Genomic DNA, 15509 nt, shown 5'->3' with positions numbered 1-15509 from the left:
ACTGCTGGGTGATTTTGTGTGTGTGTGTGTGTGTGTGTGTGTGTGTGTAGGATGGGGGTAAATGTTAAAGAGCCAACCTATTTTTAACACGTGGTACACAGCTACCAGCAGAAACAAAATAATTTACTGGTAAAAAGCCATTCTCAAAACCTGCCAAGAAACCATATTCTTAGTTGGTCTTTTTACATTTAAATACTGCCCATTTTTGGTGATAATCTTAGCATAGGGTTTCACAGCATTTTATTACTTGAAACTTTGAAAGATAAATTATATATTCTGATAACACAAGCTTTGCTTGTTTTATAGTATTAAGCTTTCCATTTGATTAAGGCCATTTAGCAGCAATTAGACAAAACTGAGGATGGTAGTAAAGGAGCCCCCTTCTGTGTATTTCACAATTTAGAGGGTACTAGTTACTTAGTTCCAAGTTGGCATCATTCACACCATACATATTACATATGTCTTCATGTGTAAATACATATTTAGTATTAATGATAAAATGCCTGGGAGATGAGAATGACTTTTTTCACCAAGATGTTTGTGTTGTTGTGTTTTTTGTTTTGTTTTGTTTTTTACAATGTTGTGTTAGTTTCTGCTGTACAACAAAGTGAATCAGCTATATGTATACATATATCCCCTCTTTTTTGGATTTCCTTTCCATTAAGGTCACCACAGAGCACTGAGTAGAGTTCCCTGTGCTATACAGTCTGTTCTCATTAGTCATCTATTTTATACATAGTAGTGTATATATGTCAGTCCCAATCTCCCAGTTCATCCCACTCCCCATATCCCCCCTTGGTGTCCATACATTTGTTCTCTACGTCTGTGTCTCCATTTCAGCTTTGCAAATAGGTTCATTTGTACCATTTTTCTAGATTCCACATATATGTGTTAATATACAATATTTGTTTTTCTCTTTCTGACTGACTTAACTCTGTATGACAGACTCTAGGTCTATCCATGTCTCTGCAAATGGCACAATTTTGTTCCTTTTTATGGCTGAGTAATATTCCAGTGTATATACGTACCACATCTTCTTTATCCATTCCTCTGTTGTTGGACATTTAGGTTGCTTCCATGTCCTGGCTATTGTAAATAGTGCTGCAGTGAACATGGGGTGCGTGTATCTTTTGGAATTACAGTTTTTTCTGGGTATATGCTCAGGAGTGGGATTGCTGTGTTGTATGGTAGTTCTATTTTTAGTTTTTTAAGGAACCTCCATACTGTTCTCCACAGTGGCTGTATCAATTTACATTCCCACCAACAGTGCAAGAGGGTTCCCTTTTCTCCACACCCTCTCCAGCATTTGGCGTTTGTAGATTTTTTGATGATGGCCATTCTGACTGGTGTGAGGTGATACCTCATCGTAGTTTTGATTTGCATTTCTCTAATAATTAGTGATGTTGAGCAGCTTTTCATGTGCTTCTTGGCCATCTGTTGGTCTTCTTTGGAGAAATGTCTATTTAGGTCTTCTGCCCATTTTTGGATTGGGTTGTTTTTTAAATATTGAGCTGCATGAACTGTTTATATATTTTGGAGATTAATCCTTTGTCCGTTGGTTTGTTTGCAAATATGTTCTCCCATTTTGAGGGTTGTCTTTTCGTCTTGTTTATGGTTTCCTTTGCTGTGCAAAAGCTTTGAAGTTTCATTAGGTCCCATTTGTTTAGTTTTGTTTTTAATTCCATTTCTCTAGGAGGTCAAAAAGGATCTTGCTGTGATTTATGTCATATAGTGTTCTGCCTATGTTTTCCTCTAAGAGTTTTATAGTGTCTGGCCTTACATTTAGGTCTCTAATCCATTTTGAGATTATTTTTGTGTATGGTGTTAGGAAATGTTCTGATTTCATTCTTTTACATGTAGCTGTCCAGTTTTCCCAGCACCACTTATTGAAGAGACTGTCTTTTCTCCATTGTATATCCTTGCCTCCTTTGTCTTAGGTTAGTTGACCATAGGTGCGTGGGTTTATCTCTGGGCTTTCTATCCTGTTTCATTGATCTATATTTCTGTTTTTGTGCCAGTACCATACATACTGTCTTGATTACTTTGTAGCTTTGTAGTTTAGTCTGGAGTCAGGCAGCCTGATTCCTCCAGTTCTGTTTTTCTTTCTCAAGATTGCTTTGGCTCTTCAGGGTCTTTTGTGTTTGCATAAAAATTAAAAAAAAATTTGTTCTAATTCTGTGAAAAGTGCCATTGGTAATTTGGTAGGGATTGCATTGAATCTGTAGCTTGCTTTGGGTATTTTAGTCATTTTCACAATATTGATTCTTCCAGTCTAAGAACATGGTTTATCTCTCCATCTTTGTGTCGTCTTTGATTTCTTTCATCATTATCTTACAGTTTTCTGCATACAAGTCTTTTGCCTCCTTAGGTAGGTTTATTCCTAGGTATTTTATTCTTTTTGTTGCACTGATAAATGGAATTGTTTCCTTAATTTCTCTTTCTCATCTTTCGTTGTTAGTGTGTAAGAATGCAAGAGCTTTCATGCATTAATTTTGTATCCTACAGCTTTACCAAATTCATTGACCAGCACCAGTAGTTTTCTGGTGGCATCTTTTTGATTTTTTTATGTATAGTATCATGTCATCTGCAAACAGTGACAGTTTTACTTCTTGTTTTCTGACTTGGATTCCTTTTATTTCTTTTTCTTCTCTGATTGTTGTGGCTCGGACTTCATGTTTTTAAATTATGAATGAATCTGGTTTAGTATAAGGAAAGTTTTGCTATAGCATATGCATATTTTACCTATGGAGAGTCATAGTTTTTAAAACTTCAGAGAGACTCTAGGTTATTTGCTTTATCCCTTGGCATTAATATATGAAGTGAAATGCTGGAGTCATGACCAAGTCAGTCACAGAGTTGGGACCCATGCCCAAATATGTGCCATCCAGTTCACTATACTGAGCACCACTCTGATTTCCAATGATTAGAAAGTACCTAAGCTATTCATATTTTGTACAGCTTGGTCCTTGCAGAAGTAATTAGAGGTTGGAGAGATCTTGTAATTGCTTGGCCCAGCCACTTATTTAGGTCCAGAGTTCAGCCTTCCCAGAGATATTTTTAGCTCCCTGGGCCTAGTGCTGTTTTGACCTGCAACATATTTCCAGAAACCTCCCAGCTAAACAGTAGTCCTTTCCAGCAGCTTCTGGTGATGTGAGCTCACTGTGCTAATAGCATTCATCTAAAGATGCTGATAAGCCTTTGTTGTTTTCTTTGAAATCCATCTATGTGTGTGTGTGTGTGTGTTTGGATGGGGGTGGGGATGGCAGCACTACGAGTTTTAAATCTCTGTGAGGATGCCAAACATCTGCTCCCTTTATGTTTGTCAGGATGTGATTAGAGTGATAAATCAAAGTGAAACAAGAACATAATAATACTTTAAGGATACTCCTAAGAATTTTTATTTTGATGTTTTAATATAAAAAAATCATCTTCCTGAAATTTTTGGAGGTAATTGGTAATAGAGATTTCTGATGGGTATAAAAGTAAATTAATGTGAACTAAAGGGCTAAATTTAACGGCCTTTTTTTTCCATATTTACCACTTTGCACCGAAGCACCTTTCAAAAGGTGACATTTTTTTCATTGTGTGCTTCAGGTTTGAAAAGGCTGCATATATTCATTTCTGGATTTACACTGTTCTGTGAAAATGGCCTCTAGATTCTTATTAAATTTATTATTTATAATTAAGGCTGAGATGTTGCTCGTTTTAAGAAGCTAACTTCATGATTTTAATTTTGACCAGGTAGGTTGGTTGGGATGGTTAATAGGAGAGATGGGAGGTACAAAGTTTTACTCTTAACTGATAGTGATGAGATTGGAAATCAGATCTGTGGATTCTGTGAAAGTGTTAATCAAGATTTGATTAAGGAGTGACTTTTGATGTTTGAATAGTGAAGGTTAGTTGTAATGCTGTGTTGGGCTTTTTGCATTGTAACATCTGGATTTGTGAATCTTCTTTAAATCCTGACCCCCCAGGATATTTGTTACCTGTGATCTCTGGTTACTAGACATGTATGTTATCTGTATGGAGGTTGTGAGTTACAAAAAAAAAAAAAAACTAGGTTACTTAAAATATTCCTCCTTTTCTGCATGATCTTTGATAGTTCTGAAATACTACACCTTTTTCCTCTTTTCTTTTCACCTCTCAACCTTTCCTGAATAAATTGGTACTACTAGCTTTAGAATGGAAGTGGAAAATAGCTCTGGAACACAGAGAAATGTTTGATAAGTAAATTTCTATTTCCCATATATTCTTTTTTTTTTTTTTTTTTTTTTTTTTTGCGGTATGCAGGCCTCTCACCGCTGTGGCCTCTCCCGCCGCGGAGCAACAGGCTCCGGACGCGCGGGCCCAGTGGCCATGGTCCCCGGGCGCAGCCGCTCCGCCGCATGTGGGATCTTCCCAGACCGGGGCACGAACCCGCGTCCCCTGCATCGGCAGGTGGACTCCCAACCACTGCGCCACCAGGGAAGCCCTCTATTTCCCATATATTCTTAAAAAAATTTTAAGGCATGCTATTTAGTTCTTTGGGGTGGCTCACTGTGTGAATATTTTCTAAATTGCTTAATTCAAGGCTTTCGTTGCTATCATTGCTATGTGGTAAGAACATTGAACTGGAAATGCAATATGGCACTCCTCTGCCTTGGTATTCCTGGTTTTCTACTAAAGGAATCACCCATTAATTGGGACTTGAACTGAGTTGCAGTGTTAGGTATCTAGTAATAAGTGAATGGATTAAACCAATGAAGAGGTAGCAGATCCAGGAATCTCTAACACTGTTTCATGAAAGGTGAACCTAAGATACCCAGAGTGGTTTACTATCTAAGGGCATGTGACTGGTAAGTTGTAGAATTGGTGCTGGCTGGGATGCAGGGCTTCCAATTTCTTGTCTAGTTCTCTTTCTGTTATGCTCTGCTGGTGTGAAGAAGGATTGATGTCTAAGTGGAAGTTGTAATTCAGAAACTCAGATTCTCTTCTTGGCCTGCCTTTTATTTTTTGACTACTTATACAATTATTTGCTTATTTGTTGGTTTCTTTGAATCTGTCTTGTTATAGTTATGGTTCACACATGTCTGTGTAATAAGTTTCTCTATTTGAAATTTGGAGGTGATTTTTTATAAATTAACGAGAGAGCACTAGTTATGAATGATTTTAGTGATAAGGTATTAAAGGCATCAGAAGCATTTGTTGCTTTGAGAATTGACACTAGTTGATTGCACAGTATAGGGGAAAGTGGTTTCTGGAGTCCAACTTTAAAATGAAATGACTCTTTTTTTTTACATCTTTATTGGAGTATAATTGCTTTACAATGCTGTGTTAGTTTCTGCTTTATAACAAAGTGAATCAGTTATACATATACATATGTTACCATATCTCTTCCCTTTTGCATCTCCCTCCCTCCCACCCTCCCTATCCCACCCCTACAGACGGTCACAAAGCACAGAGCTGATCTCCCTGTGCTATGCGGCTGCTTCCCACTAGCTATCTACCTTACGTTTGGTAGTGTATATATGTCCATGCCTCTCTTTTGCTTTGTCACAGCTTACCCTTCCCCCTCCCCATATCCTCAAGTCCATTCTCTAGTAGGTCTGTGTCTTTATTCCTGTCTTACCCCTAGGGTTCTTCATGACATTTTGTTTTTCTTAAATTCCATATATATGTGTTAGCATACGGTATTTGTTTTTCTCTTTCTGACTTACTTTGTATGACAGACTCTAGGTCTATCCACCTCATTACAAATAGCTCAATTTCATTTCTTTTTATGGCTGAGTAATATTCCATTGTATATATGTGCCACATCTTCTTTATCCATTCATCCGATGATGGGCACTTAGGTTGTTTCCATCTCCGGGCTATTGTAAATAGAGCTGCAATGAACATTTTGGTACATGACTCTTTTTGAATTATGGTTTTCTCAGGGTATATGCCCAGTAGTGGGATTGCTGGGTCATATGGTAGTTCTATTTGTAGTTTTTTAAGGAACCTCCATACTGTTCTCCATAGTGGCTGTACCAATTCACATTCCCACCAGCCGTGCAAGAGTGTTGCCTTTTCTCCACACCCTCTTCAGCATTTATTGTTTCTAGATTTTTTGATGATGGCCATTCTGACTGGTGTGAGATGATATCTCATTGTAGTTTTGATTTGCATGAAATGACTCTTATTGTCAGCATAATCTTCAAGTACAGAGATGAACACATTTTGGCTTAAATCTATTAAAAACTATATTTATATATCTATCCCACTTTGCCTTTTTTCGTAAACTATTTACTTTCTGTGTATTTAGTGTAATGAATCTATACATTTGTTTTGTTTTAGAATATAAATGTAGGTAAGAATCATCTTGCTCAGTACATCATAGTCTTATGTTTGTACATATGAACATATTTGAAGATAAGTTTGGGAGACTTTTAGACGTGGGCACTGGCCTAGCTAGATTTGTGAATTATTTACACTTGAGTAAGTTTGGTGAGAAAAAGCTTGGTATAATTTCACTAAATAATTTCAACGTTTTCTGAAAAAAATTTCCTATAAACATTTCTGTGTGTATACTGTCATCCAAACCCATTAAAGTTTAGCAAATAGTCAAGAGTTAACACAGTAAAGAACCTCCTTTTCCTTGAATAAATAGGCAAATGATATAGCTAGACAGTGGTTGGGTGGAGAATAGAAGGTAGTAGTTCCAAGTTTCAATTTTCTGGTTTGTTAAACTGTGGCAAGTATTATAAAAGTTAATTGGTGGGCTATAGCACAATTATTTGTATAGTTATTTTTCTTTGGGAAAAATAAGACTAACACTGCCTTCCTTTTATCTGTCAGAAAGATATGTTGGGATATAATTAGATTAAATTTATTTGCATAATATAAACACAAATTTATGCAAAGTTGAGTTTATGAAAGTTTGTAGAAGAGTACCTTTATTCCGGTGAATGATTTTTGAGTTGCAGCCCAGAATGTTTTTGTGATTTTTGCTTTTTTGTCCTCTGCTTTTAGCTTTTTCCTGACCTTGTGCATCATTATCGGTTTTCATTACATGTGTGTGGTATGAGAGCTATGTCAGTTGTAATGATGTGGTAAAAATAAACCAAGGAAAAAAGCAAGACTGGTTCATTGTAAAGGTAGTAATTATAATAGTAAACAGGGAAAGTCGACATAAAAAGTTACCCCGAATTATGGCATAAATATGCAGAAATATTTGTGTTGATCTCTGCAAGCCATGTGTAAATCTGGATAGCTATTCTAATTTTTCTGCAAATAGGTACCCATAGCCAATACGGTATTCTCAGAAGTGTCACTCCCTCCTGTGTTCCTTCCATTTTTATTCCCCACGCCACCTCTTACAGGTAACTGACTTCAGTGTTTTCTTCTTTATATTCACTGTGTTTATTTTTTTGATGATAGGCAAATATATCATTAATTTTTTTTCTATTTCTTATGACATACATATATATATAAAAACTTTTCCCTTTCTCACGTGTATATGTATCATATGAAAGGGAAAATTTTTTATTTAAAAATTTTTTAAAATGTATATGTCTGCTTATCATTATTTTTCACAGTTGCAAAGTGCTCTTTTGTGTGTGTGAAGTTTATCCAGCTGATCTCCTGTGTTTGGACATTTAGATAGATTCCAGTATTTTGCAGTTACAGATAATCCTTCAACGAATAACCTTGTGCATATGTGTTTTTACATTGTTTGAAGTACACCTTCAGGATAAATTCCTAGAAGTGAGATTGCTGGGTCAAAGGGAAAATACACATGTAGTTTTGTTAGACAGTGTGGTTTTGTTAGATAATGTCAAATTCATTTCCAGAGGATTGTATTGTTTTGCGTTCCCACCAGCAGTGGATGAGAGTTCCTGTTCTTTTTTGTTCACAGCCTTGCCAACAGAGTATATATGGTATCAAAGATAAACAAAACTGGACGCTAAAGTGGTATGGACAGATTTCAATCAGTAATATACTGTTGTAATGGGGAAAAGAATCCATTGTGAACTGAACTCAGCTTCCATTTGTACAGGCATCACTGGGCATTGTAAAGGGAGAAAGAGGGACTAGGAAGGGGGATGAGCAGGGGCTCAGAAGAAGCAAGGAAGTGAAAAATTACAAAAAAAAAAGGGGGGCTTGGTTCATGTGAAACCCATCTGGGTTAGGCTCCCACCTTCTCCCTCAGAGACTGGGAGACAGGGGCTCTATCTTCAGGTTTTAGCTGGAACAAACAATATATTCTTTTGGCAGCCTTGACTTTTCTCAGGCAAGCACTTTAAGGGGTGCTAGGGTCATCCTAGAGTTGTGGCCGTGAGCTGCTAGAAACTACATTAGTGTCTTGTTCAATTCTTTGTAGGTCAAGATTGAGGACTATTGAAGGAGAGGGCTCAGGGAGCCGGCTAGAGTTTGGTCAAGGGGAGAATCTTTGTTAATGGTCAGCTTTAAAATTTGCACTGATCTGATGAGTGAGAATTTGTTTCTTACTGTAGTTTTAATTTACATTTGCCCTATTATGAGTGAAGTTGGATATGTTTTCAAATATTTAAGGGCCATCTTTATATCTCTGTTAAGTGTGTTTATATCTTCTTCCCATTTTTCTATAGGATTTTTGGTCTTTTCCCCCCAAATCTTTAAGTGTTCATTATAAATGTGAGATTTTTTTTATTGTGACATGTATTGTGAATACTTTTTTCAAGTTTATCATTTGATTTGTTTACTGTTGTTTTTTTGTTGTTATACAAAATTTATAAAAATTTTTATGTAGTAAAATTTATCAAATTTTACTTTTATTACCACTGAATTTTGAATCATAATTACAAAGCCTTTACCTATATCAAGGTGAGAGAAGAATTAACTCATGTTTTCTTTGGGTGCTAGTATAGTTTTATTTTTTAGGTTCAGCTGTCTTATCCATTTGGAGTTTGTTCCTGTGGGTGGTGTGAGGAGTAGATCTAATTTAGTCTTTTCCAACTGACCATCCAGTTGTCCCAACACTATTAATGAAAAAGACTGTCTTCACTTAAGTGATATGAGATGCTATCTTTATCATATACCATATTTTTATATGAGGCTAGATCTATTTCTGGATTGTTTTTATTGGTATCTCAGTAAATTCATAAATTAACCTAGGGAGAACTGACATCTCTGATGTTGAGACATCCTAACCAAGAGTGAGGGATGTCTTTCTATTTGTTCAAGTCTACCTTTATGTCTTTCAGTTTTTTTTTTTTTTTGCATTACGCGGGCCTCTCACCGCTGCGGCCCCTCCCGTTGTGGAGCACAGGCTCCAGACACGCAGGCTCAGCAGCCATGGCTCACGGGCCCAGCCGCTCCGCGGCATGTGGGATCTTCCTGGACTGGGCACGAACCCACGTCCCCTGCATTGGCAGGCGGACTCTCAACCACTGCGCCACCATGGAAGCCCATGTCTTTCAGTTTTCTTCATAGAATTTTGGATCATTTTTTGTTAAGTTTATTCCTAAAATTTTTATCTTTTTTATTATAAGTGATTTCTCATTAATTGTATCTTCTAAATAGTTATTATTTGTGTATATGAATTCTGTTATTTTTATATGTTAATTTTATAACCTGCTACTTGCTGAATGTTTTTTTTTTTTTTTTTTTTTGCGGTACGCGGGCCTCTCACTGTTGTGGCCTCTCCCGTTGCGGAGCACACGCTCCGGACGCACAGGCTCAGCGGCCATGGCTCACGGGCCTAGCCGCTCCACAGCATGTGGGATCCTCCCGGACCGGGGCACGAACAGTGTCCCCTGCATCGGCAGGCGGACTCTCAACCACTGCGCCACCAGGGAAGCCCTTTGCTGATTCTTTTACTGTTTGAGTTTCATCATTCATTCTCTAGGAATTATATTTTAGGTATATTATGTCATTTACAGATAGAAGTAGTTTTATTTCTTCTTTTCCTGTTCTTTTGCGTCTTATCATTTTCTCTAGTCTAATTGCATTGGCTAGTACCTCAAGAACATTGTTAAAAAGTCGTGGAGGGCTTCCCTGGTGGCACAGTGGTTGAGGGTCCGCCTGCCAATGAAGGGGATGCGGGTTCGTGCCCCGGTCCGGGAAGATCCCACATGCAGCGGAGCGGCTGGGCCTGTGAGCCATGGCCGCTGGGCCTGTGCGTCCGGAGCCTGTGGTCCACAATGGGAGAGGCCACAGCGGTGAGGGGCCTGCGTACCGCAAAAAAAAAAAAAATAGTAGTGGAGATAGTGGACATTCTTGTCTTCTTCCTGACCACAGTGGATATGCACTAAAGCTTCCTCATCTTAGGGAAATGTTTATCTGTTTTTATTTTCTCATGAGTTATTATTAGGAATGACTGTTGAATTTTGTCAAACCCTGAAAAAGGGTTTTCAGCATGTTTGGGGACAATCATTTTGTTTTTCTTCTTAGACCTATTAATGTGACAGATTGTTAATAGATCCTATAAGTTTGAACCGTTGTACTGTTCTTGGCATAAGCCCCACTTGGGCAGCCTGACTCCAGTGGTTAACAGCGCCTTTATTTTACTACTTCTTAGTTGAGTTTCAGAGATTTGACATGCCTATACAAAAGTATACTTGCTGAGTCATACAAATTAGTATTTTTATTAATTGCTTGATGAATGAATGTTTTAGTAAATGGGGAATTTAGAGGAGGGGGAAATCATTATGGAGAGAAAAAATACTTTTTGAAAGAGAGAGGACGACTACCAACTGGGATTTCCTGAGCATCAATAACACCATAGCTATACTTTCTATATAGCTTATTTCTACTAGCTATTTATTTTGGAGGGCTTGGATCATAGTCTTATTAGCCTTTCACTGTTTTATCAGCATGATCAGTTGTGGTTGTTTGATTACAAATTGAAGAAATGCTACGAAATCTCAAATGATGGAGCAGATGCTCCACTGTGACAGACAGAAAGCCTGCAAAATAGAATCGAGGCATTATTCTACCTGCAGAAAAAAAGGACAGAATGAGAAACTGATAGTTTTTATAAAGGATAGAGGGAGAAAAATCCATGCATTTCCTTTAGGGAGAAGATTTTGGACCACATATTGTTTCATAGCCATGTTATACAAAACATTTTAAAATGCTGTTGTCAAATATGAAATATCTATATCAATGTGATTTACAGAATTTGCAGATTGTCAAAGTTACTTACTTAATTTACATAAATAAAATGATTGACTTGTAAATTATGACCACCTTTTTGCAAGTTGTAACTTGGGTCCAAGGGTGAGTGTAAAGCTGCATTTCATGCTAAGAACATGGCTTTGAAAAAAATATATTTGGGGAAGTTTGCACTCCTGGTTATGAGAGCACTTGCCATTCAGTAGTATGTGGATTCATAGTATATGGACTGATACTCCTAATGAATACTAAAAAGCCATGTTGAAATAGGAATTACTTGAACAAAATTTTCTTGCCATTGAACTTTCTTTTTAGATATATCAGTGGAAGAAATTTTCTTATCTAATTCTTGAGTGCATTTGATTGACACCATAACATTTTATTTTGATTAACTTTGTGTTAAACATGATAATTTGAAAGTTGGCTCTTGTCATTTTCTTCAGCATGTTACACCAGACAGCTATATTCCATGCCTTGCTGACCTGTGCAAAGCACTGTGGGAGGTTATGCTCAGCTATTACAGAACTATGGAATGGCATGAAAAGCATGACAGTGAAGATACTACTTCTGCTTCTGGTAGGAAATTATTTTGATTTGATTTTAAAAACTGAACTATAAATATGCCGTATTTCTGGAGTAAGGAGAAAGAAAAGGGACAGCTATACTTTTAGAATTTCGGGGACCATGATGACCATAGGTTAAATGTTCACCAGAGAAAGTGATTCAGCTGCTATAAAAACTCCATTACCTTTGGGGATTAACTGGGCCGAAGGACTTCTTATGTGATAGGTATTACAAGTTTCCAGGAATATGTGGTGATGACCTTAGGACTAAGTTATTAAGAAAGAGCTTTTAAAAAAAAATGAGTTGCAAACTAGGTAGGACATTGGTCTGTCCAAATTTACTACAAAATTAATGCTAATGTTCAATATTAAGTCTTTTTTGCTAATTTTCAAGTTGTACTAATAAAACTAGATTCTAAGAATTAATAATTATACTGATACTTTTCTTCCTGAAAATAGATAGCAGGACATAAAAATTTCATAAAAAATGATGTTTTTAAATACCATCTTTGCAAGCAAAATACAACTTTAAATGTTTATGGTATAGTCATAAAGAGAAAATCTTTGAGAAGTTATATTAACTAGGCATGTTTAAATTACTTCATGTAATTATATATCTTAAGTGATTATCCTTGAACAATAGCTAAGATTAAGTATTCAAAATACTTTTTAAAGTAATAAATGAGTCTACCAGTATTTAGTATGGGCAAAATAAATTATACTGTACCTGTTTTCTTGTATTACATACAGTTTAATATAGCTAGTCAATCAAGTTATTCTAATAACTTCTAATTTCTGAAGTGTTTGGTTTCTGTGATTGTGTGGGTGGAGGAATGCGCAAATCTTAGTTTGATTAAACATAGGATTTTGGTAGTATAGAAGACATACGTTTAATATTTATCTTAACTCATAAGAAGCTCATAAATATAGATAGCAAAAAATAAGAAAGATAAATTCTGTGGAAGGATTTTCATTCTTTTAGAAATATTGTTGAGGGAGGAAGGGGTTTAAAGAAAGAGAGAGAAAGGAAAAAGTAGAAAACGGGGGGCATTGAGCCAGGATTCTAGGCCAGACTAGGCCAGTTGGGTATTTTTACCCAACTCGTCTACTACCTCTGAGAGTATGGGCTTTGCAGTCAGAGATACCTCGCTTCAAAGTTTGACTGCCATTTACCAAAGGCGAGAATGTGAATAGGTCACTTTATCATCTCCAGGCCTCAGTTTGCTCCTTAAAATGATAGGTTAAGAAAACAAAACAAACAAAAAGCTTCATAATATAGTAACACATCTACCTGTAGGATTGCTATAAAGTTTAGAGAAAATTTGAAAGTGCTTACACTGGTTGTTGTTAATATCATCAAAGGAAATGGATCAAGAGATGATTATAATAATAATGAAATGTCTATAGGCCCTTTTTTTTTTTTTTAAAAATTTCATTTTACTTAGGGAATTCCTGGGCTTAAGGGATTTTTTCCCCACAAAGTTTATCTTGTTTTGGCAACCTTTCTTTTTTTCTAGATATGGTACCAGTTTAGATATCTCAGCACCTCTTTTCCTTTTTCTAGTACATTATTTAAGGAGAAACCAAAGGAAAAGTTTGGAACAAAATTAATACATACTTTAGATATAAGAGTATAGAAGACAATATATACTTATCATGGTGAAGCTCGCTTTTTGCTTCAGGCTAATAGTTTACAGGTATTATGTATTGTATGCATTTTCATTGGGGTATAGATTCAAACTTAAAACTCTATTTGAGGGCTTCCCTGGTGGTGCAGAGGTTAAGAATCTGCCTGCCAATGCAGGGGACACGGGTTTGAGTCCTGGTCCAGGAAGATCCCACATGCCGCCCGTACGCAGCAACCAAGGCCCAACGCAGCCAAAAATAATAAAATAAATAAATTAAAAAAAAAACTCTATTTGAACCTTCTATACTTAGTCCTATTTGCTAAAATTCCTTCACCCTAATCTGTATAATTTAAGAATGTTGAGGGCTCTGATCAGTCTAATAGTCAGGTGACAATATCTAGTACTGTAAAAAGTTATTTGTTCACCGGAAATTCTTCCTTTCTTATTCACATTAAGGACTAAAATTGTAGGAATCAGTAATTCAAAAGTTATTCTTCACAGAACTTCATACAGCTGAAAGGGCCTCTAGAGTTCATCCGTTGTTGTTCTCTAGTGATACTACTGGTGTCCTAACACTTCACCATTCTAAATAAACTAAAGCTGTAGCTCAGGTGCACTGCTCTGAGCTGCTGGGTTCCTCATAGCCAGACCATACAGATGATATGGCTTAAGCTGTAGCAGTAGTCACAAGTACATTAGGCATGTATCTGGGGCCTGGCCTATGAAAGGGCCTTTTGCTGCTTACCAGTGGATACCCTGCTAGCCTAAGATGAGATCATATCCTCAGTTGTTCTGCACAGTTTACTTGCACAAAGGCATAATTTTTAAAATATAATGTGTATGTGTATTTTCAGTTGCTTTTAGGGGGAGAATTATTTTGAGGCAGCTCATTGATCTTACCTGTTGAACTGGACATTGTTAGATTATTTACCTGGAATGGATAAAAGTATTCTGGATCATGAAAAATATAAAATGCATGCATCATTGCCTCACTGCATGAGCAGTTTTGCACTCTGCACTCTTGTTAACATGCATATTAATTGAAAATTGGGTTAGTTGGTCCTGTAATGCCCTGGCAGTAGGCAGTATATGGGTCATTAAGAATCTGGTTTCTGGGATCACACTACCCAAGTTGGAATCCCAGCTATAATCATGTATAAGCTGAGTGGTCTTAGGTGTAAAGTACTTAACATTTCAGAGTCTGAATTTGTCTATCTTATCAAATGAGTTTAATCCTAATTTCTACTTTTTGACATTGTTTTGGTTGTATAAATATTGAGAATATTGTCTATATTTTACACATGCTTACAATATATGAGAATCCAAATTTTTTTTTTTTGAAAACAAAAATGTGAAGCAAATTTTAAAACGTATACCATCTTTTATTTTCAGAAGGGAGTAATATGATGGGTACTGAAGAAACAAATTTTGATCGTGGCTACATAAAAAAGAAATTAGAACATGGACTTACACGAATATGGCAGGTTTGGTTTTTTTAAACTATTTTTTTACAAAAGCAATAGAAACCTTCATGTCAAAGTTGTTTTAGAAATTCAGTATTTAAGTTTTCTGTATTTGTTTTCCCTGCAGATCTAATCATGTGTTAGTTTTTCTTTGGAATAAGTCTACCATTTGAGTTCTGTAATTTAGTTGTCAATTATATTTGACGATAAGTGGCAGTAGAAAAAGTTTTAATTTGAAAATATCCATTGGAAATATTCCTTGATTACATTTTGCTTTTAGTGACCTAACAGATTTGTGCTTTCCTAAAGAAGTTGTTTTCTTATTGAGATACTGTTTATTTTGTGTGTGTTTTTTTCCTTTTCTATTAATTTTAGGAAAAGGATAACTATATAATAGATGACATAGTTGGGTTGGAGTCTAGAACAGAATGAAGAATTCTAAGTCAGTGATTTTTGTGCCTTGAGTGAATCTTATGTATTTATTGATTGAATGTGTATTCCTTGGCTTTTCTTTAGCAGTTTAGTAGCTTAGTTGTTATCAGATAACTAAATTTGTTAATTTGTTAAAAATTTTCACTTCCTAGATAAGTGTAATTTCTTTGATGATAACTTTGTTCTTTTTGGACTGCTTCAAAATTTAGAAGACGATGGACACTTTGACCATATTATGGTCTTTTAAAATGTATTTTTTATTTTTCTAATGAAGCTGATGTTTAGTTCGAAAACCTTTTATAGGATTT

The 15509-nt window shown here is 36.1% G+C and overlaps 1 protein-coding gene across 3 annotated transcripts in view; it reads left to right on the top strand.

The window, feature by feature from the left end:
- VPS50 (VPS50 subunit of EARP/GARPII complex) overlaps positions 1 to 15509 on the top strand; it is a 137009-nt gene that overhangs the window by 51047 nt on the left and 70453 nt on the right. For 2 of the 3 annotated variants that reach the window (XM_067746400.1, XM_067746399.1), the window contains 2 exons: positions 11559 to 11691; positions 14699 to 14790. In XM_067746400.1, the coding sequence (XP_067602501.1) occupies positions 11559 to 11691; positions 14699 to 14790 (225 nt within the window). The remainder of the gene's footprint in view (positions 1 to 11558; positions 11692 to 14698; positions 14791 to 15509) is intronic. The other variant, XR_010945518.1, reaches the window with a different exon arrangement.

Source organism: Pseudorca crassidens, chromosome 8 (assembly GCF_039906515.1).
Source record: "Pseudorca crassidens isolate mPseCra1 chromosome 8, mPseCra1.hap1, whole genome shotgun sequence".
NCBI lineage: Eukaryota > Metazoa > Chordata > Mammalia > Artiodactyla > Delphinidae > Pseudorca > Pseudorca crassidens.
Note: the sequence above shows the minus strand (reverse complement) of the source record. Positions and strands in the feature narration are given on the sequence as shown.